The sequence below is a fragment of the Macrotis lagotis genome, chromosome 1, assembly GCF_037893015.1.
Source record: "Macrotis lagotis isolate mMagLag1 chromosome 1, bilby.v1.9.chrom.fasta, whole genome shotgun sequence".
Classification (NCBI taxonomy): Eukaryota; Metazoa; Chordata; class Mammalia; order Peramelemorphia; family Peramelidae; genus Macrotis; species Macrotis lagotis.
In genome coordinates, this window is record NC_133658.1 from 758682519 (window position 1) to 758707061 (window position 24543).

Here is a 24543-nt window from a genome sequence, read left to right on the forward strand (position 1 = left end):
AATATTGGGGTGGTTAGGTGTTGCAGTAGATAGAGCACTGGCCCTGGGGTCAGGAGGTCCTGAGATCAAATCTGACCTCAGACACTTAATATTACCTAGCTGTCTGACCTTGAGTAAGCCACAACCCCATTGCCTTGTAAAAAAAAAAAAAAAAACCCAAAAAGAACTTTACATATAAAATTGCATTGGGAATTATAAAGAAAATTTGAATCTTCTTTTATTCTATTTTGAAGCCTCAGTCTAATAATTTTAATTGACAAAAAGGCTCATTTTCCCAAGTCAGGGCATCATGAATTTCTTTTTAGAGTTTTCCTTTTACTCTTTTGATGGCGCTATGGCACTGTCCATATCAACGCAAGGTTTAGATAAATATAAAAACATTAAGAGTTATGCAAAAACTAAAAATCTCTCAGATGAATTATTGTTTCCTAATTTGATATTCTTCTTATAGGTCTGAATAGAGACAGAACCATCAGGTTAAAAGTGGTTTTCATTACTTGCCCTATTTACAGAAAAAAAAACGAATTTAGGAAACTGTTCTAAATTACATAATGCACTCCTTACTTTTCCTTCTCCCACTACTCCAATACATTGTGCTGCATGCATGCTTATTATTTAAGTACATTTTAACTAATACTTTTTGTTTGTATCTCACCAAAACTACTCTTAAGTATTGTGAACTTTCCTTTTATCAGGAAATTCTACTATGTAATAAATATTACACTTTTAAAAATTGAATTTATTGATTTGTTTTGTTTTTAAATCATCAAAATTTCTCTAATTATTCCTTCTATTCTATTTCTCAAAGTACTCTCCCATTAGATCAATATTACTTTGAATTTTTTTCTTTAAAGAAAGACAAAGTTGAGAGAAAAATAATTAGAAAAATCAATTAATAGAGTGACAATCTAAAAATATCTGCAATTTCCACAGACCTGTCATGTTGTCATTTTTAAACTGCAAATGAGACAATAATCTGTCCCACAACTGATGATCCTATGTTTGCTACTGACTCTCAGCCAGATATAGTCTCAATTCTTTCCAGCACAGAAAGAAAAACACTACAACTGGAACAACATCTCCTTGAAACACTTCTTCCTACTTGTATGAAGTTATCTTAAAAACTGGTAATGAATAGGAAAATTTTTTACACTGTTATAGAGATAGAGGATGGGTATTTAATATCTTTTGATATATTCATTCATATTTAAAGTTGAAAGGATGTTTTCCCCTATTAATTCCTTTATCTTTATGGCTACAAGTTATTTTGTAGAGGATAAAAGACTATGAGTCAAGAAACTTTGGTTTAAAACAAGATTTTGCTGTTGCCTTAGGGTAAATCAATTATGCTCCTTGGTGAATAGTTTATTCAATAGCTTTAATTCTTTTTCTGACCCTAATTCTCTGTTTCATTGATGGCAAAATTTGTAGATTTATCTGTTAGTTGCAGCAATCATTATTCCACTGAAGGTTATTTGGGAAAATTACATTTCTATGCTTTTCCCCTCCAAAAGTCACATCTTTCTTTCAACATTAAGATCTGGTATGGATTAATTGGACAGATACACTACTCATCTAAAATGAAAGCCAGAAAAGTAATAGAGTTCAAATATGGGAAGACACACATTCAGTGTACACAGGTTTTGAGATATATTTCCAAAACATTTTGCATGGGTTTCTAATGATTATGTATGTGAGATTAGGGTATCTGGTTTTGACAAAAATTCTATCTTTCTAACTTTCCCTCGTGCTACATATCCCAGCTCCCACTAAGCCCATTAACACATTTTTCTGATTTTTCAACTTTACTGGAATTTTCTTTCTATCAATTTTTTCAAGGCAATTTTGACATCTTTTTTTCTTAAACTATAGATAAGGGGATTTAGCATGGGCACAATGATAGTGTAAAATACAGAGAACACTTTTCCCTCATCCATGGAGGTGATTGAAGATGGCTGCAGGTACATGAATGCACAAGATCCAAAAAAGAAACCAACTGCTATAATATGGGAACTGCAGGTACTGAAGGCTTTTGATCTGCCTTCTGTGGATTGAATTTTTAAAATGCTAGCAATGATTAAAACATAAGAGCAAATAATTGTCAGTGCTGGGACAAAGATACTAAATGTGCTGGAGGTCAGAGCCACCACTTCATTGATGTAGGTACTACAACAAGAGAGCTTCCAGAGTGGAATGGCATCACAGAAATAATGGTTGATAGCATTTTCTTTAAAAAAGAACAATCTAAGCAGGCACCCCGTGAGAGTTGTAGCCCCAATTAGACCTAAAGTATACACCCCACCCACCAAGCATGAGCACACTTGATAAGACATCATAAGATTATAGAGTAGAGGATGGTATATAGCTACATAGCGGTCATATGCCATCACAGCCAACATCTGACACTCAGAAATTACAAAAATGGCAAAAAAATAGAACTGAGTCATGCATGCAGGGCAAGAGATTGTATTCTTCTTTGATAAAAAGTTCATCATCATTTTGGGTGTGATGACAGTTGACTGACAGAGATCAATAAGACAAACTGCACAGGAAATAGTACATGGGAGTATGAAGATGAGAAATGAGTCCAATCAGTATGATCATTCCCAGGTTCCTCACCACAGTGATAACATAGATACCCAGGAATAGGACGAAGAGGGGCAGCTGGAGCTCTGTCAGTCCTATGAGAATGAATTCAGTGATTAGGGAATAATTTCTTTTTCTCCATTTTTTTGAGTATGGAATAATAAAATCCAAGAGTCTGTAAACATGAAAAAGATAGCAACAAGAAAGGTGTCATCATTATTATTAGTCACAAACGTGTAACATTTTAATATAGATTCATTTATTTTATTTCTCTCTGCTTTCTTATAAATCTTGACAATTAGATGCATAACTTCATGATTCATGTATTTACTAGCATTCTCTCAAATATACAATTATAATCATTTTTATGTTTTAACCATTTATAATTTCAAATTTTTTTGTTTCCATCCTATGGTGAATGCAATAAGAATTGAAGTCAGTATTGCTTATATAAAAATGGTAGAGAATTTTGAGACTGTCATTCAAAGAACTAGTAAGCATAAGAAAAAGAACTTAAAATTAGGTCCAGAAGTCATTTCTACTGAATTTTAAATAATGCCTTTGTAAAACTGTTAAATCTGCTTTTGACAGGAAAAGCAATGATAATCCAAGGTGCAATACCATTGCAATTCAGGAAGAGGCACAATTCTTTCATCTCTTCAATTAGCAAATTAACTGTTATTTGAGAGTTAATAAATTGTAAAACTCTGTTGCAGTACACTAACTTTTGAATGTAGAGACTATTACACAGCTTGCCAATTCAGACATTATGGTCTCTGTCTTCTTTATCACAATAATGAAAAAGAATCATAGAGAAGCAAAGCTAGTGCTAATATAAATAATTTGAAAGCTATGAACTGAGAAGGAAATCTTCTATAGAGAGTGTTTGTAGGGGTTCATGACAGTTTTTCCTAGAATGTCAAGTTACTATGTTGAGAGTTGCTGTAATCCAATGTGCCTAAATTTTGACAAAGTGTTTGCTAAAATAAAAATATTGGGGAAATAGTGAAGTGATGTGGATTAGACAAAATTGTAATTTGGTGATCTCACAAAGAATACTCTTCAAGAATTAAATGCATCTTGAAAGGAGGTCTCCAATAAAATCCATCAGAAATTCTTGTTTAGTCTAGTGCTATTAAATACTATAGCTAAAAGCAAGAATAGAATGCTCACCATATTTGAAAAAAACACAAAGCTTAAAGAATTGAGGAATACAACTTTTTGACAAAGAAATGACCAAAAAATATCAATACATATTTTAAAAATTTGACCACATCTAATATGGTGAAATTTAATATAGGTATAAATATCAATAATAACAAATTAAGTTTCAAAAGTTCAACAAATAAGATAACATGTTTACAAGTCAGGTTTTTTGACAAAGATCTATAATTCTTAGTACAGTATATCTAAGAAATATAATGTGGCAATAAAAAATTTAATCTTGGGTTATATGAAGAGAGGCCATAATGTACAGTAACAAGGAAGTAATAGTACTATTGTATTCTATTTTGTGTGCTAATTTATCCAGTTCTGTTTGCCATAGTTGAGGATGGGCATGGACAATTCAGAGAATTTTCAGAAATGATCAATGAGGATTATGGATAATTTTGAATATATGACAGAAACGGTTGATTTAGGTAACATGAAATTTTAACTTGGAGAAGGTAAGGGTGAGGGAAACATGAAAATGATTTCTAAGTATATTCATATTCAACTTAACTAGGCTAATTTGTCATGAAAGGACAAAACGAAGCAATAAATGAAAATGGCAAAGTGATAAATTTAGGTTTGATGTTAGGGTAAGTTTCATATATTAAATGCAGCACCTATACTCAGTTTTCAGGCACATGTCATTGTCAGTGCAACACTGAAAATAATATAAAGATATGTTTCTTTTTTGTAAGTCATGAGGTTCTGCAAGTTTCTAATTAAAAAGGAAGAATAATTTCAAAATAATTAAATACTCACCTTCTAACTTTGGATCATAGAACTTCTTCACATATAGAATACTAGCAGGAAAAATGTCTTTTATGAAGATTAATATGGTCCTGCCTAGAGGCCTCCATTACTGTTTGGAGTGCAGAACTCAAGTCTCTGAAATACTCCGGGAATTTATTTCATCTGGATATGATTATTTCTAATTGCAACTTTATCCAAACTATCCTCTTAGGGTTTAGACAAACAGTGTTTACCAGTTGTCAAAAGAGCTCTTGATGATCTATCTTGAGACTTTTATGGCTCTTTATAAAGATACCTGGGACATTATTAGTTAAACCCAAATAGAAGTCATCCATAGAGACTCAACTCATAAGGGATTCTCTTTTTTTGAGAATTTGTTAGTACATTCCTGTAGCTCCTATTCTTTAATTCTTATTTACTCTTGATGTATACAATAGAATGTGATTCCAATATATAGAAAGTGTTAAAAGCAGAAACCCATTTATTTGAGTTGAAATTTGAAAGTCTTGGGGTTCTGTGTGAGATATAAAAATTCATGGTTACGATAACCTGTATTCATTTTGAGGAAGTTTGGCTCTTAGAAAGTCTGTTCATTTATGGGAAGAAGAAGGAGTAGAGGAAGTATGAAAATGAGATGCAAACCTTTTTTTGGAGAAGAGACAAATTGAATTGAATTTCGCTAATAACAATGACCACAATAAGACAGAGACTGAGTGACAGGGAAAGATTGAATGTTCAAAGACTAAGTAAAGACTAAGTAAGACTAAGTATAAAATATCTCAAGCATTGAGAAAGCATTTACAACTTTGAAAAATGAAGCAAGAGTTGTCTTATATTTAGAATAATGCAAGGTTTTAAAATAAGGGAGAATAGAAGAAATATAAAAATTAGGATGAAAGGGTTTTATTAATATTAGAGAATTCTGTAGTGTGCAGCAGAAAGGAACAAGCTGTAATAACCTTAGGGTTGTTAATAGCAGCACTTCTTTATTTGCTAATCTCTCATGTCAAAACATTTAGTGATTGGGGGCAGCCAGGTGGCACAATTCATAAAGCACTGGCCTTGGGGTCAGGAGGATTGAAGATTGAATCCAGCCTCAGCCATTTGACTATTAGTAGCTATGTGATCTTGGGAAATTAACTTAACCCTGATTGCCTTTCATCCATGGCTATCTCCAGTTTTCCTGATTCATATCTGGCCACTGAATATAGATAACTCAGGAGGAGAAAGCGAGTTTGGTGACTTAGCACAGTATCCTCCTCACTCAAAGTTCAATTCATGTGCTTGTAATGGTATCACCTCCCTGATGTTGTGGACTTTTTCAAAAATGAAGAACAGCAACATTATAATTATGATTATGATTATGATATTTGGTGATCCTTAATGTCTAATCCATGGGTCTGCTATCTAAGAAGTACTTTGGGATGATTTTGTCCCTGCAGATGTGTTGTGGTATAGATTTCTAATTGTCAGGATACCCTGGTATTCCCTGGGGTATTGATCAGTAATTTTCTTGCAAGCGTAGTAGCTTACATAATGTGGTGGATTGAATTGATGAAAAGAACTAGGACTTTGAATACTCTACTGTGTCTCTTTTTTTTCTCATTTAATTTTTTTTTCTGTGAACTCAGGTGATGATTGTAAGGAAGTATTTAATTTTATTTATCCTGTGGACAATGAGAATATAAATAAGATGTATCACAGTAGGTTGCATATGAATAAACTATTCATGAAAAATGATGGCTTGCCCACTAGGTATTGTGAAGAAGATAAATGGGAAAAAGAATTATAAATTTTTGGTAACCTCTAATTCAACTTGATGCAACCTGAATGACACTTTACAAAAGTGTTTCTGTTTTTTACAAAAATGTTTTTCAGTGCATGTTTCTATGAGTAAGGTGTCAGAGACAGCAATTTTGTAGCTTCTAGATAAACTTGAAATTATGTGGAGCTTGTATGCTTTTCCAAAGGACTCAAATGCAGTGATGCAGGTTCTCTCTCACACACTAGATGCATAATAGCATTTAGTGTAATAAAGCCTCTGGAACCAATATATGACTTTCTCAGTGTCCTCAAGGCACCCTAGTCAGGTTAGAATAACCAAGATGATACAGTATGGACAGAAATCATGGAACCTTGTTAATTTATACTTAAAGGTCATTTATTCTAAGTTGTGAATTCTGAAAGGAAGTCAATAAACCAAATTCCTGCCATGTTTTTATTTAGCTTATTTCCTAATACTCTTATAGATTCTGCTTTCACAACCAAAGGTAGCTGTAGCATGGGCAGCATTGTGAGATTTTGTTCAGAGCAGGGAGAAGTGTATACAATTTGACTCTTTTCTTCCATCTTCCTTCTTTCAATCTACTGGAAAATGGCCAGAGGAAACCATTCTGCAGTAATTGAATTTATTTTCACAGGGCTTACAGATCCTCCAGTGCTCTGGGTTGCTCTTTTTCTCCTGTTCCTGGAAATCTATGTGACTACAGATACATTTAAAAATAGTTTTAGTTGAGACTCCCTCCCAAGATGGCAGAGAGAAGACAGGCACTGTGTTAAGCTCTCCTGATCTTCCCTCATATATAATATGAAACAAACCTCTTAACAGGGTTGATAGGCAAAATTTGATCCACAAAATCCAGAAGAAGAACCTAGGAGAAGAACATCTACCTTAAGGTGTGTCTTTGGAGATCATGGGTGAACTGGAGGCAGAGAGCAGAGAGCCTGTTGGGATGGGGTGAGACTGGGACTAAACTAAGATCACGTGCTAACTGTGGGAGCTATGGTCCAAGAGCCAACTGGGGTTTTGAGGCTTTGGCTGTGAGACTGATGGTCTGGGGCTCTCTGGCATGGTTGAAGGGTTATTTCCAGGGTAGAGAGTTGCAGACATCAAGCCACTAGGCTCTTCTGGTCTGGAGGACCTCAGATTCCATACTTTGATTCCAACAGAGTGCTCTTCCCAGAATAAATACAGTAACAGCCCCCCACCCCCACCCTGAGGCTCAAGCATGGGCAGCAGAATTCCTTCAGTTGAATAGGGAGAGTAATTATCTTGCCCCAGGGCAAAGACCACATTTTTCAAGGATGCAAGTATCCAACAGCACAGCCCACACTCATAAATTGAAAAAAGGGGAAAAATACAAACAGTAGAAAGATGACATGGGGGGCAATGAAGAATTAGTAATTATAGCTTTGAATGTGAGTGGGATGAACTCTCCCTTAAAACATAAGTGAATAGCAGAATAGATTTTAAAAAATCCTATAATATACTGATTACAACAAACTCATCTGAAACAGAGAGATGCATATAGAGTAAAGGTGAAAGGATGGAGCAACATATATTTTGAAAAAAAGCAGGAGTAGCAATCCTTATTTCAGACAAAGCAGCTGCAAAAATAGACCTTATTAAAAGAGATAAGGAAGGAAACTATATTCTCCTAAAAGGTACCATAGACAATAAAGTGATTTCAATACTAAATATTTATGCACCAAATGGTATAGCATCCAAATTCTTAGAGAAGTTGAAGGAGTTACAGGCAAACATAGAAAGCAAAACTCTACTGAAGGTAGACCTCAACCCCTCCACTCTCAGATTGAGATAAATATAACCATAAGATAAACAAGAAGGAAGTTAAGGAGGTAAATAGATTGTTAGAAAACTTAGACATGATAGACTTATGGAGGAAATTGAATGGGGATAGAAAGGAATATACTGTTTTTCCTGCAGTATGTGACACTTACACAGAAACTGACCATGTACTAGGGCATGAAAATCTAATAATCAAATGCAGCACACTAGAAATAGTGAATACATCTTTCTCAGGTCATAATGAAATAAAAATTACATGCAATATTGGGTCAGGGAGATATAAACCAAAAACTAATTGGAAACTAAATAACCACATTTTGAAGAATGAGTGGATCAAGCAACAAATAATAGAAATAATTAATTATTTCATTCTAGATAATGATAATAATGAAACAATATACCAAAACTTATAGGATACAGCCAAGGTAGTTGTCAGGGGGCATTATGTCTTTAAATGCTTACATGAATAAAATAGAGAAAGAGGAAATTAATGAACTAAACATTCAACTAAAAAATTACAGAAAGAACAAATTAAGACCCCTTCAGTTAAATACCAAATTAGAAATTCTAAAAATTAAAGGAGAAATTAATAAAATTGAAAGCAAGAAATCAATTGAACTAATAAATAAAACTAAGAGTTAGTTTTATGGAAAAAAACAATAAAACTGATAAACCTTTGCTTAATACAATAAAAAAAGAAATCAAAATTGTTAGTTCAATTAGTTCTTAAATGAAATACGTGAACTTACCACCAATGAAGAGGAAATTAAAGTAATAATTAAATTAATAAATTTATTAATTATTAAATTAATTAAATAATTAAAGTAATAATTCTAAATTATTTTGCCCAACTCTATGCCAATAAATTTGCTGATCTAAGTGAAATGGATGAATATTTAGGTTAAATGTAGAGGAAATTAAATACCTACATAACCTTATCTCAGAAAAAGAAATTCAACAAGCCATTACTGAACTCCCTAAGAAAAAAATTTCCAGGCCCTGATGGATTCACAAGTAAATTATATCAAACATTTAAGGAACAACTGGTTCCAATTTTATTTAAACTCTTTGGAAAAATATATGAAGACATAACTCTGCCTAACTCTTTCTATGACACCAATATGGTGCTGATACCTAAACTAGGAAGAGTTGAAACAGAGAAAGAAAATCATAGACCTATCTCCCTGATGAATAAAGATGCAAAAACCTTAAATAAAATCTTAACAAAATGATTACACCATGTTATCGATGTGGATAATACATTATGAACAAGTAGGATTTATCCCAGTAGTGGAGGATTGGTTCAATATTAGAAAAAACTGTTAGTAGAATTAATTATATCTATAGCAAACCTATCAGAAATCATATGATTATATCAACAGATGCTAAAAAAGCTTTTGACAAAATACAGGACCCATTCTAACTGAAAATATTGAGATCATAGGAATAAAATGATTTTTTCTTAAAATATTCAGCAGTATCTGTCTGAAACCATCACCAAACATTATATGCAATGGGGATAAGCTAGAGTCATTCCCAATAAGATCAGGGGTGAAACAAGGATGTCCGTTGTCACCACTATTATTCAATATTATATTAGAAATGTTAGATTCAGCAGTAAGAGACAAAAAGACATTGAAAGAATTTGAGTTGGAAAGGAAGAAACAAAACTCTCACTCTTTTCAGGTGACATGATAGTAGATGGAGAAAATACCAAGAAATCATCTAAAAAACTACTAGAAATAATTAACAACTTTATCAAAGTCTCAGAATATAAATAAACCATCATAAATCCTCAACATTTCTATATATGACTAGCAAGGTAAAGCAGAAAGAGCTGGAAAGAGAAATCCCATTAAAGTAACTTCAGATAATTTTAAAATACTTGGGAGTCTACCTGCCAAGACATACTCAGAAGATTTTGAAAACAATTACAAAACACTTCTCACACAAATAAAATCAGATTTAAATCAATGGACAAATATCAACTGCTCATGGATAGGCTGAGCTAATATAATAAAAAAGGCAATTCCACATAAATTAAACTACTTAATTAGTGCCCTACCAATCAAAATTCCAAAAATCTTACTTTATGCCTTAGAAAATTTTTTAACTAAATTCATATGGAGAAATAAAAAGGAAAGAATTTCCAGGTAGTCAATAAAAAATGCAAAATAAGGTAGCTTAGCCTTACCAGATTTAAAATTATATTATAAAGTATCAGTCATCAAAACTTTCTGCGGGGCATCTATATGGCATAGTGGATAAAGCACTGGCCTTGGAGTCAGGAGTACCCGGTCTCAGACACTTAATCATAATTACCTAACTGTGTGGCCTTGGGCAAGCCACTTAACCCCATTTGCCTTGCAAAAACCAAAAAAACAAACAAAACTAAACCTTTCTGGTATTGGCTAAGAAATAAGAGTGGTGAACCAGTGGAATAGATTAGGTGCAATAGCAGGAAATGATATAGTAATCTGCTATTTAACAAACCCAAGTAGTTCAAAAACTCTCTTCAATGAAAACTTAGGGGATTTCCAACCAAGATAGTGGAGAGAAGACAGGCACAGTTCTAAAGTCTCCTGATCTTTCCCCATCTATGATATGAAGCAAACCTCTTAACAGAAATCCGATCCACAAAACCCAAAAAGAAAAGTCAGGAGAAAGAACAACCACCCCAGGATTTGTTTTCTGAGGTCCTGGGTGAGTCCAGGCACAGAGAGTGGAGCAGTGGCAGATCAGCCTGATTAGCAGCACAGTTGGAGCCCCAGGAGCTTGAGCGCCTGAGAGCCAGACCTGTTTCATCAGCGGGGCTACAGTCTGGTTGACCACAAGGGCTTGGGTCAACTAGGGAGTAGAGGCATGTTGTTGGCGCTAACCCTCTGGAGCTTGCCAACAGGGCTGGGGGGAGAGTTCCAGTGCAGGAGAGCTGTGGGCATCATTCCTGGGCTCCTCTGGTCTGAGGAGCTCTGAGTCCATGCCTCCATTGCTGCTGAAGCCTCTACCAAGAACAAATACAATTACATACTACTTCTGCCCCAGGAACAAAATCTCTTTTGCTCCAACCTTTTACCTTTAATCTCTATATATCTCTCTGCTTCAAATGAGTCTCTTGTAAGCTGCATATTGTAGGATTCTGGTTTTTAATTCATGCTGCTATTGGCTTACATTTTAAGGGAGAGTTCATCCCATTCACATTCAAAGTTATAATTAATAACTCTTTATTGCCCTCCATACTGTCTTCATTCTGTTTGCATTTTTCCCCTTCCATCCCTTATCTGTATTCCCCAGTATTTTGTTTCTGAATATCACCCCCCTTCAGTGTGCTTGCCCTCCCATATCCATCCCCTCCCCTTTATTTCCCCTTTCACTTTTCCCCTTTTCCCTTCACTTCCTTCTATTAGTTCCCCTTTTATTCTCCCCTCCCTTTCTCCATTCCCCACTTCCCAGTTTCAACTTATAGGATAGCAGTTTTTTTTCCTTTACCCTCCCCCATTTTTTTTTCCTTTTCATCTGTCTCTTGAACCTCCCATTGATGTCCAGGTTTTCTATTTAGCTCTGAACTTTTCATCAGGAATTTTTGGAATTCTTCCATTTCATTAAATGCCCATCTTTTCCCCTGAAAAAGAAGGCTCAGCTTTGCAGGATAGTGGATTCTTGACTGCATTCCGAGCTCCCTTACTTTTTGGAATATCTCATTCCAGGCCCTTCGATCCCATAATGCTGATGCAGCCAGGTCCTGTGTAATCATTCCCATGGCTCCTTGGTATGTAAATTGTTTCTTTCTGGCTGCTTGCAGGATTTTCTCTTTTATAGTTCTGGAATTTGGCCACAACATTCCTTGGTGTTTTCATTTTAGGATCTCTTTATGGAGGGGATCAATATATTCTTTCAATAACTACTTTGGCATCAGGTGCCATGATATCAGGGCAATTTTCCATCACTAGATCCTGTAATATGAAGTCCAGGTTTTTTTTTTTCTCTTCAATGTTTTCAGGAAGTCCAATAATTCTCAGGTTGCCTCCCTCGATCTATTCTCAAGTTCAGTGGTTTTGCTAATGAGGTATTTTACATTTTCTTCTATTTTTCTTATTTTTTGGTTTTGTTTAACAAGCTCTTGCTGTCTCATGAAATCATTAGTTTCTGCAGACTCCACTCATTTTTTTAGAGAGTTTTCTTCATTTACCTTTTGCAACTCCTTTTCCAATTTGTCAATTCTATTTTTGACAGAGCTTTCCATTTGATCAAATGAGGTTTTAAGAGAATTATTTTCTTTTTACATTTGGAGATACAGATCATATTCTCCATCACAGATACATTAAAATTGTCCCTGATTATTGCATTGAAGGAATGAGCAAGTCCATTAAGGTTGATCATCACCCCCCACAATACTGTTCGAGTGTATAATGTTCGTCTAATTCTGCTCATCACTTCATGCAAGTTTTTCCAGGAGTCTCTGAAATCCCATCTTTCCTAATTACTAATAGAACAATAGTGTTCCATAATATGTATATATATGCATGTATATACATATATATACAGATGTATATGTGTGTATGTATATGTATCTATATGAAAAATATCCCTATATGTATAAATGTATATATATACATATATATGTATATGTATATGTATATATACATATATATGTGTATATATATATATATATATATATATATATATATATATATATATATCACAATTTGTTTAGCCATTCCACAATTGTTGGACATTCCCTAAATTTCCAATTCTTTGCCACTACAAACAGAACTGCTTGGAATATTTTTGTACAAGTGATGTTTATATATTTTTTCATGATCTCTTCAGATCATCATCCTCTTAAGGATGTAGACCCAGTAGTAGTATGACTGGATTAAATATTACACGCAATTTTATTGCCCTTTAGGCATAATTCCAAATTGTTCTCCAGAAAGTTTGGATCAATTCACAGCTCCTCCAACAATGTGTTAGTGTTCCAGAATTCCCACATCCCTTCCAACATTAATCATTGTCCTTTCTGGTCATATTGGCCAGTCTGAGAGGTGAGGTGGTATCTCAGAGATCCTTTAAATTGCATTTCTCTAATCAGTAATGATTTAGAGCAATTTTTCATTTGACAATTAATAGCTTTGATTTCCTTATCTGAAAATTACTTTTGCACATCCTTTAACCTTTGGTCATTTGGGAATGGATTTTTTTTTTATAAATTTGACTCAGTTCCCTATTTTTTTTTTAGAAATGAGTCCTTTAGGGCACAGCTAGGTGGCATAGTGGATAAAACACCGGTCCTGGAGTCAGGAGTACCTGGGTTCAAATCTGGTCTCAGACACTTAATAATTACCTAGCTGTGTGGCCTTGGGCAAGCCACTTAACCCCATTTCCCTTACAATAAACCTAAAAAAAAAAAGAAATGAGTCCTTTGTCAGAAATACTAGTTGTAAGAATTGTTTCCCAATTTACTACATTTCTTTTGATCTTGGTTACAGTGATCTTGTTTAAGTAAAAGCTTTTTTAATTCAAAGCAATAAGAATTATTCAGTTTATTTTTGATGATGTTCTCCATCTCTTGCTTGGTCATAAACTGCTCCCCTTTTCATAGATCTGACAGGTAAACAGTTTCTTGTTCTCTTACTTTGCTTATAATACTGTCTTTTATGCCTAAATCCTGCAGCCATTTTGATGTTATCTTGGTATAGGGTGTGAGATGTTAGTCTAATCCGAGTTTTTGCTATAATAACTTCCAATTTTCATAAGAGTTTTGATCAAAGAGTGAGTTCTCATCCCAGAAGCTGGACTCTTAGGTTTATCAAACAGCAGATTACTATAATCATTTTCTTCTCTCTCTCTTTTGCACTTAATCTATTCCACTTATTCCCACTCTATTTCTTAGCCAGTATCAGACAATTTGGTTGACTGATGATTTTTAGTATGATTTAAGATCTACGTGACCTTCTCTTGCACTTTTTCCATTAAATCTGTTATTCTTGAGTCTTTGTTTCTCTATATGTAAATTCATATAGAGCTCATTCCAGCTCATTAAAGTAATTTTTGGAAGTTTGATTGTTATGGCACCAAATAAGTAATTTAATTTAGTTAAAATTGTCATTTTTAGTATTTTAACTGTCTATCCATGTGCAATTGACCTTTGTCCAGTTTTTTGTTTGTGCAAAAAGTGTTTTGTATGAAAAGTATTTTATGTTTAATTTCATAGAGTTTCTGAGTTGGCCTTGGCATGTACACTCCCAAGTATTTTGTGTTGTCTGAAATTATTTTATTTTATTTCATTTTATGTTTATCTAAAGCAATGGGATTAAGTGACTTACCCAAGGTCACACAGCTATGTAATTATTAAGTGTCTGAGGCCAGATGTGAACTCAGATAACTGACTCCAGGGTCACTTCTCTATCCACTGTGCCACTGCCCCCTGAACTTATTTTAAATGGGATTACTCTTTCTAGCTTTTGCTGCTATATCTTGCTAGTAATATATATATATATATATATATATATATATATATATATATATATATGTATATATATATGCATATATATGTATATATATAAATGCTAAGAATTTAGGTGAGTTTATTTTTTATCCTGTGACTTTGTTAATGTTGCTATTTGTTTCCAGTAATTTTTTTAGATGATTTTTAGGGTTCTCTAGGTATACCATCATATCACCTGAAAAGACTGAGAATTTTGTTTCTTCCTTCCCAATTCTAATTCCTTTAATTTCTTTTTCTTCGCTAAATGCTGAAGCTAACATTTCTAATACATATTGAATATTATTGGTGATAATAGGCATCCTTGTTTCCACCCTGATCTTATTAAGAATCCCTCTAGCAAATCCCATTGCATATGATGCTTGCTGATGGTTTCAGATAGATAGATACAGCTTATTATTCTAAGGAACAAACCCTTTATTCCTATGTTTTCTAGTGTTTTTAGTAGGAATGGGTGCTGTATTTTGTGAAAGACTTTTTCAGCACCTATTGAGATAATCAGACCATTTGTTAGGCTTGTTATTGACATGGTCAACTGTACTGACAGTTTTCCTATTATTGAACCAACTCTCCATTCCTGGAATAAGTCCTGCTTATCATAGTCTATAATCCCAGTGATAACTTGCTGTAATTGTTTTGCTATGATTTTATTTAAGATTTTCATATCCATATTTATTAGGGAAATTGATCTATAATTTTCTTTCTCTGTTTTGGCTCTTCCTGATTAGGCATCAGCACCATATTGGTATCATAGAAAAATTAGGCAGAGTTCCATGTTTACCTATTTTTCCAAAGAGTTTATATAGAATTGGAAACAATTGTTCCTTAAATATTTGATAGAATTCACTTGTGAATCCATCTGGCCCTGGAAATTTTTTCTTCAGGAGTTCAATAATGGCTTTTTGAATTTCTTTTTCTGAGATAGGGTTATAGGTATTTAATTTTTTCTTCATTTAAACATGACAACTTATATTTTTATAAATATTTATCCATTTTGATTAGATTACCAATTTTATTGGCCTGCAGTTGTTCAAAATAATTCCAAATTATTCCTTTAATTTGTAGTGAGTTCACATTTTACCTTTTTGATACTAGTAATTTGTTTTTCTTTTTTCTCTTTTTTAAAAAAAATCAAATTAACCAAAGTTTTGTCTATTTTATTTTTTAAAATAAAAGCAATTATTGGTTTTATTTATTAGTTCAAAAGTTTCCTTGCTTTCTATTTTATTATTTTTTCCTTTAATTTTTAGAATTTCTAATTTTGTGTTTAAATGGGGGTTTTAATTTGTTCTTTCTCTAATTATTTTAGTTGCATGCTTTTTTCATTGATTTCTTCTTTCTCTGTTTTATTCATGTACACATTTAGAGATATAATATATCCTCAAATTACTTTTGTATCTCATAAGGTTTGATATATTGTCTTGTTAGTATCATTGTCTAGGATGAATTCATTAATTCTATCTGCAATTTGTTACTTGATCCACTCATTTTTTAAAATGAGGTTATTTGGTTTCCAAGTAGGTTTTAGTCTATTTCCCTATGGTTCATTATTGAATTTTTTTTATTGCATTATAGTCTTAAAAGGAAGTATTCACTATTTCTACCTTTCCACTTTTGATTATGAGGTTTTTATGCCCTAGTACATGATCAGCTTCTGTGTACTTGCCATGTTCTACAGAACAAATGTATATACCTTCCTATCCTAATTCAGTTTTCTCCAACAGTCTATCATGTCTAGGTTTTCTAACATTCTATTTACCTCTTTAACTTCCTTCTTGTTTATATTATGGTTAGATTTATCTCTGGTTGAGGTCTCCCACCAGTTTAGTTTTTCTGTCCATGTCTTCCTGTAACTCATTCATCTCCTCTTCTAAGAATTTGGATGCTATACCCTTGGTGCATATATATATATATATATATATATATATATATATATATATATATATATATATATATATATATATAAATTTATTTAGTATTGAAATTGCATCACTGTGTGTGGTACCTTTAAGGAGACTATAGTTTCCTTCCTTATCTCTTTCAATGAGATCTATTTTTGCAGGTGCTTTGTTTTAGATAAGGATTGCCTTCCCTGCCTTTTTCACTTCAGATGAAACATAATTGATTCCACTCCAACCTTTTACCTTTACTCTGTATATATTATCTGCTTCAAATGAGTTTCTTGCTAGTAGCATATTATAGCATTCTGGTTTTTAATCAGTTCTTGTATCCACTTATGTTTTACATTACTGATTTATTATTGTCCTTCATGGTATATTCCCTCTTTTGTATTTTTCCTCTTTTTCACCATATCCCTATTTCACACTATTGTTCTTCTAATGCCACTTCATTCAGCATTTTTGTCCCTTTCTATACAACTCCCCATCCCTTTCATTTCCCTTTCCCTTTGACTCTTCTTCATTCCCTTCCTTCTGTTAGTTCCTCTTTTCCTCCCCCCGATCTTCTCTCTCTTCCCCCTCTTAATACTTGAAAGATAGTACATAGTCCTAAACTTAACTGAGTCTGTGTGTGTGTGTGTGTGTGTGTGTGTGTGAATCCTTCTTTGAAATAAAACTGATGAGAGTAAGATTTAGGTGACTCAACTTCTCCTGTGTTCCCCTCTGTTGCCACAGGTCCTTTGAACCTCTTCATATGATGTAATTTACCCCATTCAATCTCTATCATCCTCTGATTTATTTACTTCCCCCCCCCTTTTAAGGAGATATAGTTTTTAAATCATTCTATTATAGTCATGGAGAAGTCATGAGTGTACATTACTTCTGGCTAAGTATATTCTTTCAAATTGAGTTACAATTCCCAAAAGTTTCAAGTATCTTTTCTCCCAGGTGGGGATATACCCAGTTTCATCTTACAGAATAACTGGTTTTGTTTCCTTTTCTCTTTTTTCCCTTTTAACATTTTCTTGAGTCTCCTGTTTGAAATACAAATTTTCTATTTAATTCTTGTCTTTCCATCAGTAACATTTGGAAGTCTTCTATTTCGTAAAATGTCCAACTTTTCCCCTAGAAGAGAAGGTTCAATTTTGTCAGATAGTGAATTCTTGGCTGAATTGAAAGTTCCCTTGCTCTTCAAGAATATCATATTCCAGGCCCTTATATACCTAAATGTTGATACAGCCAGATCCTGTGTAATGCCTACTGTAGCTCCTTGGTATCAGAATTTTTTATTTCTTGCTACTTGTAGAATTTTCATTTTTATCTCATAGTTCTAGAGTTTGGCTACAACATTCCTTTCATTTTGGGATCCCTTTCAGGAAGGAATTGATGTGTTCTTTCAGTAATTATTTTGCTCCCTGGTTCCATGATATCAGAGCAATTCTCCTTCATTGTATCCTAAAGTATGGATACAGGCTTTTTTGCCCTCCTCAGTGTTTTCAGGAAGCCCAATAATTCTTAAATTGTCTCTTCTGAATCCATTCTTCAGTTCAGTTGTTTTGCCAATGAGATATTTTACATTTTCTTCTATTTTGGGGGGGAAGGGTTGATTTTAACAGATTATTGTTCTCTCATGAAGTCTTCAGTTTGCACAGATTCCAATCCTTTTTTTAAAGAGAAATATTTTCTTACCAAAAACCAACTAGATGATTTTTGATTTTATTAAATTAAAAGCTTTTGCACAGATAAAACCACTGTAACCAAGATCAAAAGAAATGTAGTAAATTGGGAAACAATCTTTACAACTAATGATTCTGACAAAGGACTCATTTCTAAAGTATACAGAGAACTGAGTCATATTTTTAAAACAAAAAGCCATTACCCAATTGACAAATGGTCAAAGGATATGGAAAGGCAATTTACAGATGAGGAGATTAAAGAAATCCACAGCCATATGAAAAATTGCTTTAAATCATTAATTATTAGATAAATGCAAATTAAAGCTTCTATGAGGTTCCACCTCACACCTCTCAGACTGGGCAATATGATCAGAAATCTGGGACACTATTACATGGTTGGTGGAGCTGTGAACTTACCCAACCTTTGTGGAGGGAAATTTGGAACTATGCACAAAGGGCAACAAAAATGAGCATACCCTTTGACCCAGAAATACCACTACTGTGTCTATACCCTGAAGAGATGAGGAAAAAGGGTAAAAACATCACTTGTACAAAAATATTTATAGCAGCCCTGTTTGTTGTGGCAAAGAATTGGAAATCAAGTAAATGTCCTTCAATTGGGGATTTGCTTAGCAAACTGTGGTATATGCATGTCATGGATCACTATTGTTCTATTAGAAACCAGGAGGGATGGGATTTCAGGGAAGCATGGAGGGATTTGCATCAGCTCATGCTGAGTGAGATGAGCAGAACCAGAAAAACAATGTATACCCTAACAGCAACATGGGGATGATGTTCAAACTTGAAGGACTCACTTATTCCATCAGTGCAACAATTGGGAACAATTTTGGGCTGTCTGCAAAGGAGAGTGCCATCTGTATCCAGATAAAGAGCCATGGAGTTTGAACAAAGTTCATGGACTATTCCCTTTAATTTAGAAAAAACAGATATCTTATTGTTTGATCTTGTTATCTCAGACTTTTTGCCTCTTCCTTAAGGATATGATTTCCCTCTCATTACACTCAATTTGGATCAATGTACAACATGGAAACAAAGTAAAGACAAAAAAAAAAACAAAAAAAGAGAAATATTTTTTTCATTCCCTTTTTAAATTCCTTTTCCAGTTGATCAATTCTATTTTGAAGGTATTTTCCATTTGCTCAATTATGGTTTTGAGAGAATTGTTTTCTCTTTGCACTTGTCCCACTGTATTTTCCTTCTCTTGTTGCAAGATATTTGCAATTTTCTCCTGCAAAGTGTTAATTTTCTCTTTCATTTCTTTTTCCAATTTTTCCAATTGATTTTTAAATTGCTTCCTGATCTCTTCTATGAAGTCTTTCTGTGCTGAAGACCAATTCACATTCTCCTCTAAAGTTTTAGTTCTCTCTTAATTAGGATCCTTGTCTTCAAGGTGAATGTCAATGGATCACACCTTTGCTGGGCTTTCTTCATTTTCCTATAATCTTGTGTTGGGTGATGGGCTGGTTTACAGTCCTTTGGTCTTGAAATCCCTAGAGGCTTCACTCATTGGGTTTAATAACACTAAATGGGCTCACTAGTAAGGGATGCTAGATTCTTTCTCTGGATTGTCTGTGACCTTGATTAGTGTCCTACTTCCTAGGCCTTGGAGGTGAGGGGCAGTAGAATCTGGGTTATCCTTGAACAAAGTGAACTGGATCCTACTTAATTCTCAATTACCACTGGGGGAGATCTGCTACTGCTCAGGTCTGAGCCTAGAGTCAAGCTGATAATGGGTTACAATATGGCTGTGTTGGTGGCCTGTTACTGTGTTTGTTCTGGGAAGAGTTAGTTTCTCCCACAGTGTTAAGGGGGAAGAGGTTCAATTGGAAACATGGGAACTTCACCGAAAACACAGAAGTTCTAGGCCCTGGTCTTCTAGAGAAGCCAAATAGATGAGATCATTGTCTATCTGCTGCACTGGAGTTCTCTTGCCCCACACAGTAGACATTTCTGGGCTGGAGCTCTCTCTGCTGCTGCACACACAGCAAGTGCTTCCGCTGTTGTTCTCAAGTCAGCCCCAGGTCCTCAGCCCACTGTCCTTGCACTGACTCTCTGCTCTCTGCCTCTGGCTCACCCATGCTCTCATGTGACAGACCTTATTGGTAGAAATTCCTCTCCTAGGTTCTTCTCTGAGTTTTGTGGATCCAAATTCTGTTAATAGGCTTGTTTTGTGTTAATTCTGAGGGAAAGTAAGGAGAACTTAAGACAGTGCTTACCTTCTCTCTGCCATCTCGGCTGGAAGCCCAGTCCTTCTAGATGTACTGTTCTTGAGGATGGATTAACTGATTGATTGATAAGCAACATTATCTCTTAGTTACTTCATACCCACAGCCTCTGACTAAGTAGATTTTCCTCAACTGTTGTATTAGAAGAACAATTATCCAGAATCATAAACATTATCAAATTCTAATCAATTTATGCCACACCTTCTTTCCAAGTACCATCTAGAAATACTATCTTCATGATCTAAAGTATCTTGAAAAATAAAATATTCCAGAGCTAAAAGTTTGATCTCATCGCAGTCAATTTATACTCATGCCTTTTGTCTAAATAGATTACTTTTAAATGTCCTAAGAGAAATGTAATTCCCAAGAGTTAGGTAACACGACCATCCTTTTCCAGTTATCTTGAGTCTTGTATTTGAAAATCCAATATTCTTTTGAGTCATGGTGTTTTTATGAAGTAAATTTGAAAGTCCTTTTCTTTGTTGAAAAAAAAAATCCACCCCACCGAAAGAATATGTAAGATATTATGCAGGAATTTTGCAGCATACTTGATTCTTGGTTATAAACCAAACTTCTTTACCCTTTGGATTGTCAATTTCCAGGTCCTCTGATCCCTTAATGTTGAAGCTAATTAGTCCTACATAATCCTAACTATGGTTCCCTGGTATTTAAATAATTTTTTTGGCTGCAACAGCATTTTCTCCTTTAGCTGAGAATTATGAAATTTGCCTATAATATTTCTTGGAGTTTTTATTTTAGGAAACCTTTATAGGGTATCCTTTCAAGGACTATTTTATCTTCTTGTTCTAGTATGTTAGAGTAGTTTTCCATGATTATTTCCTATATGATATTATCCAAGCTCTTTTTCTGATCATTGGCTTTCAGATAGATGAGTAATACATAAATCCTCTCTCCTGGATCTATTTTCTAGGTTGTTGTTTTTCCTAATAGGTACTATACATTTTCTTCTAATTTTTAGTTTTTTGGTTTTGTTTGAAAGAATCTTGGTGTCTCACAGAATCATTGACCTCCATTTGTCCAATTCTAATTTTGAAGGTTTCATTTTCTATAATTAACATTTTTGCTTCCTTTTCTCATTGATAATTTTACTATTCTATTATGAATGATAAAAATACCATCTCAGAAGAGGAAAGCAATGACAAAATGCCCACATGTGAGGCCTCTAAGGATCTGGTCTCAATTTCAAAAGGAGATCTTAAAGGTGCCCACAAAAGATTTTAAAAACCAAAGAAGAATAATAGAGAAAAGAAATGAGAATCATGTAGGAGAATTATGAAAAATAATTGAAGAAAAGAGTTCTAAAAGTAAATTTGGCCAGTTGGAAAATAAAATGACCAATTATTAATTTTTGCCAATACAATTTAAACATTCTTATTGATACTTTTTTATTATGCTGCATACATCCTTATTATTTAAAATTTTTTTGTCAATATTTTTGTTTGCATCTCACCAAAAGTATTTTAAGTAATGCTGCCTCTCCTTTTTATCAGAGAATTCTACTATATACCAAATACTAGGCTTTTTAAAAATATTTTATTGATATCTTTTATTTTTATGTCACCAAAGTTTCTCTAAGTACCCCTTCATTCCATTTCTCAAAGTATTTTCACTTTTAACAAATACTACTTTTAATTTTTTACAAAGAAAGAAAAATATAAGAAAAAACCCAGCAAATCCAATAAATGCATTGAGGAAAAATCTGAAAACATTTGGAATTTTCATGGACCTTTTGTAATCTTTAAAAGTGCCATTGAGATAATTATCTCGTTTATAACTTATATTTCTATATCTGCTATTGATTCTGAGTCAGAGATAGTCTTAATTCTTTCCAACAATGAAAGAAAAACATTGTTTTGCTGGAACAACATCTCCTAGAAACACTTTTTCCTACCTGTATGAAGACATCTTAACAGTTGGCAACCTGAATAAGGGATATTTTTACACAGTGTTATGATGTTTATGATGTTAGGGGATGTATCTTTAATATCTTTTAATATATTCATTTATATTTTGGGCTGAAATTATGATTTCCTTCTTTTATTTCCTTTATCTTGATGCCTTCAGAATATTTTGAAGAAGATAAAAGAAAGACTTTGGTTTAAGACCTGATTAGGTTGCTAAATTACTGTTTGGGCAAATCATTTATGCTCTTTGTTGTTTATTTTCTTTAACTGAAAAACAATTAACTGGATACTGTAATTCTTTAAGTCCTTTTCTTACCCTAATATTCACTTGATGTAAAAACCACTGATGTAAAAATTTGGAGATATATCTATAGTTGTACCAATCATTATTCCACAGAAGTTTATTTAGAAAAATTACATTTTCACACTTTTTTAAAAGTGAAGATGCCATATCTTTCAATATCAGGAGCTGGTCCATCCAGGGATCAATTTTATAGTACTCTATTGATCTAAAATGTTAATCAGAGTGGTAAGAGTGATTCAAATGTAGGGAGAGATATTCAGCCTACACAGTTTGGGATATATTTTCAAAACAACTCTTAATTGGGCTTCTAATTAATTACTTTTTGTGAGACAAATATGAGGTTTGTACTAAGGTTCTCTCTCTCTGTCTCTCTCTCTCTGTCTCTCTCTGTCTCTCTTTTTCTTCCTCTCTCTCTCTCTCTCTATCTCTCTCTCTCTGTATATATATATATACATATATATATATATATATATATGTATATATATATACATATCACCGCCTACTAAATCCATTAACCATTTATTCTGATTTTTCTCCTTTCATTGGGATTTTCTTTCTATCACTTTATTTAAGGCAATTTTGACATCCTTATTTCTTAAACTGTAAATGAGGGGATTTAACATGGGCACAATGATTGTGTAAAATACAGAGGACACTTTTCCCTCATCCATGGAACTGCCTGAAGATGGTTGTAGGTACATGAATGCAATAGAGCCAAAGAAGACACCAACTGCTATAATATGGGAGCTACAGGTACTGAAGGCTTTTGATCGACCTTCTTTGGATTGAATTTTTAAAATATTACCAATGATTAAAACATAAGACCAAATAATTATTAGTGTTGGGACAAGGATATTAAATGTAGTAGAAGCCAGAGACATCACTTCATTGATATAGATACTAGAACAAGATAGCTTCAGGAGTGGAAGAAGATCACAGAAATAATGATTGACAGTATTTTCCTTACAAAAGAACACTTTAAGCAGGCACCCTGTGTGAGCTGTGGCCCCAGCTAGGCCTAAAGCATACACCCCACCCACCAACCATGAGCACACTTTATAAGACATCATAAGATTATAAAGAAGAGGATAGCATATGGCAACATAGCGATCATATGCCATCACAGTCAACATTTGACATTCAGAAATTACAAAAAAGGCAAAAAAATAGAACTGAGTCATGCATGCAGGGTAAGAGATGGTGTTCTTCTTTGATAAAAAACTCAGCATCATTTTGGGTGTGATGACAGTTGACTGACAGAGATCAACAAAAGACAAACTGCAGAGGAAATAGTACATGGGGGTGTGAAGATGAGAACTGACTTGAATCAGTATGATCATGCCCAGGTTCCCCACCACAGTGACCACATAGACACATAGGAACAGGAGAAAAAGGGGCAGTTGGAGTTCTTGTTGGTTTGTCAATCCTAGGAGAATAAACTCAGTCACTAGTGAATAATTTCCTTTCTCCATTCTTTTTGAATTTAGAATAATAGGAACCAAAAGTCTGTGAACATGAAAAAAAACAAGAAAGAGTATGTAGTCATTTTTCCAAGTCCCAAAAAGGAGTACAGGCAAAAGTGTAAAATTTTAATATAGATTCATTTAGTCTTTCTGCTTCTGTTGGCCAACTAAGATCATTTTTACCATCAGTTTCATGATTCATGTAAAGGGATCTATTTATAAGAGCCCTTCATGAATTTCTCTCAAATATCCAGTAATAATAATTTTCATTCTTTTAACCATCCATAGTTTCAAAGTTCTTTGTACCCAAAATGGATTTTTCCTGTATTAAAATCTTAGAGAATTTTGAAATTGTAGTTCACACAACTAGTAAGCTAAGAACCTACAATTAA

At 33.7% G+C, this 24543-nt stretch overlaps 1 protein-coding gene and 1 pseudogene across 1 annotated transcript; both read right to left on the reverse strand.

Annotated features, from left to right (window-relative positions):
- Positions 1–1805: 1805 nt before the first annotated feature.
- LOC141487961 (olfactory receptor 8G50-like) lies at positions 1806–3241 on the reverse strand (annotated as a pseudogene).
- Positions 3242–23227: 19986 nt separating this feature from the next.
- Positions 23228–24211, reverse strand: LOC141487973 (olfactory receptor 8G50-like). Its single transcript, XM_074187607.1, has one exon. It carries the CDS (start codon positions 24158–24160, stop codon positions 23228–23230), a length of 933 nt encoding a protein of 310 aa, XP_074043708.1. The 5' UTR covers positions 24161–24211.
- Positions 24212–24543: the final 332 nt, after the last annotated feature.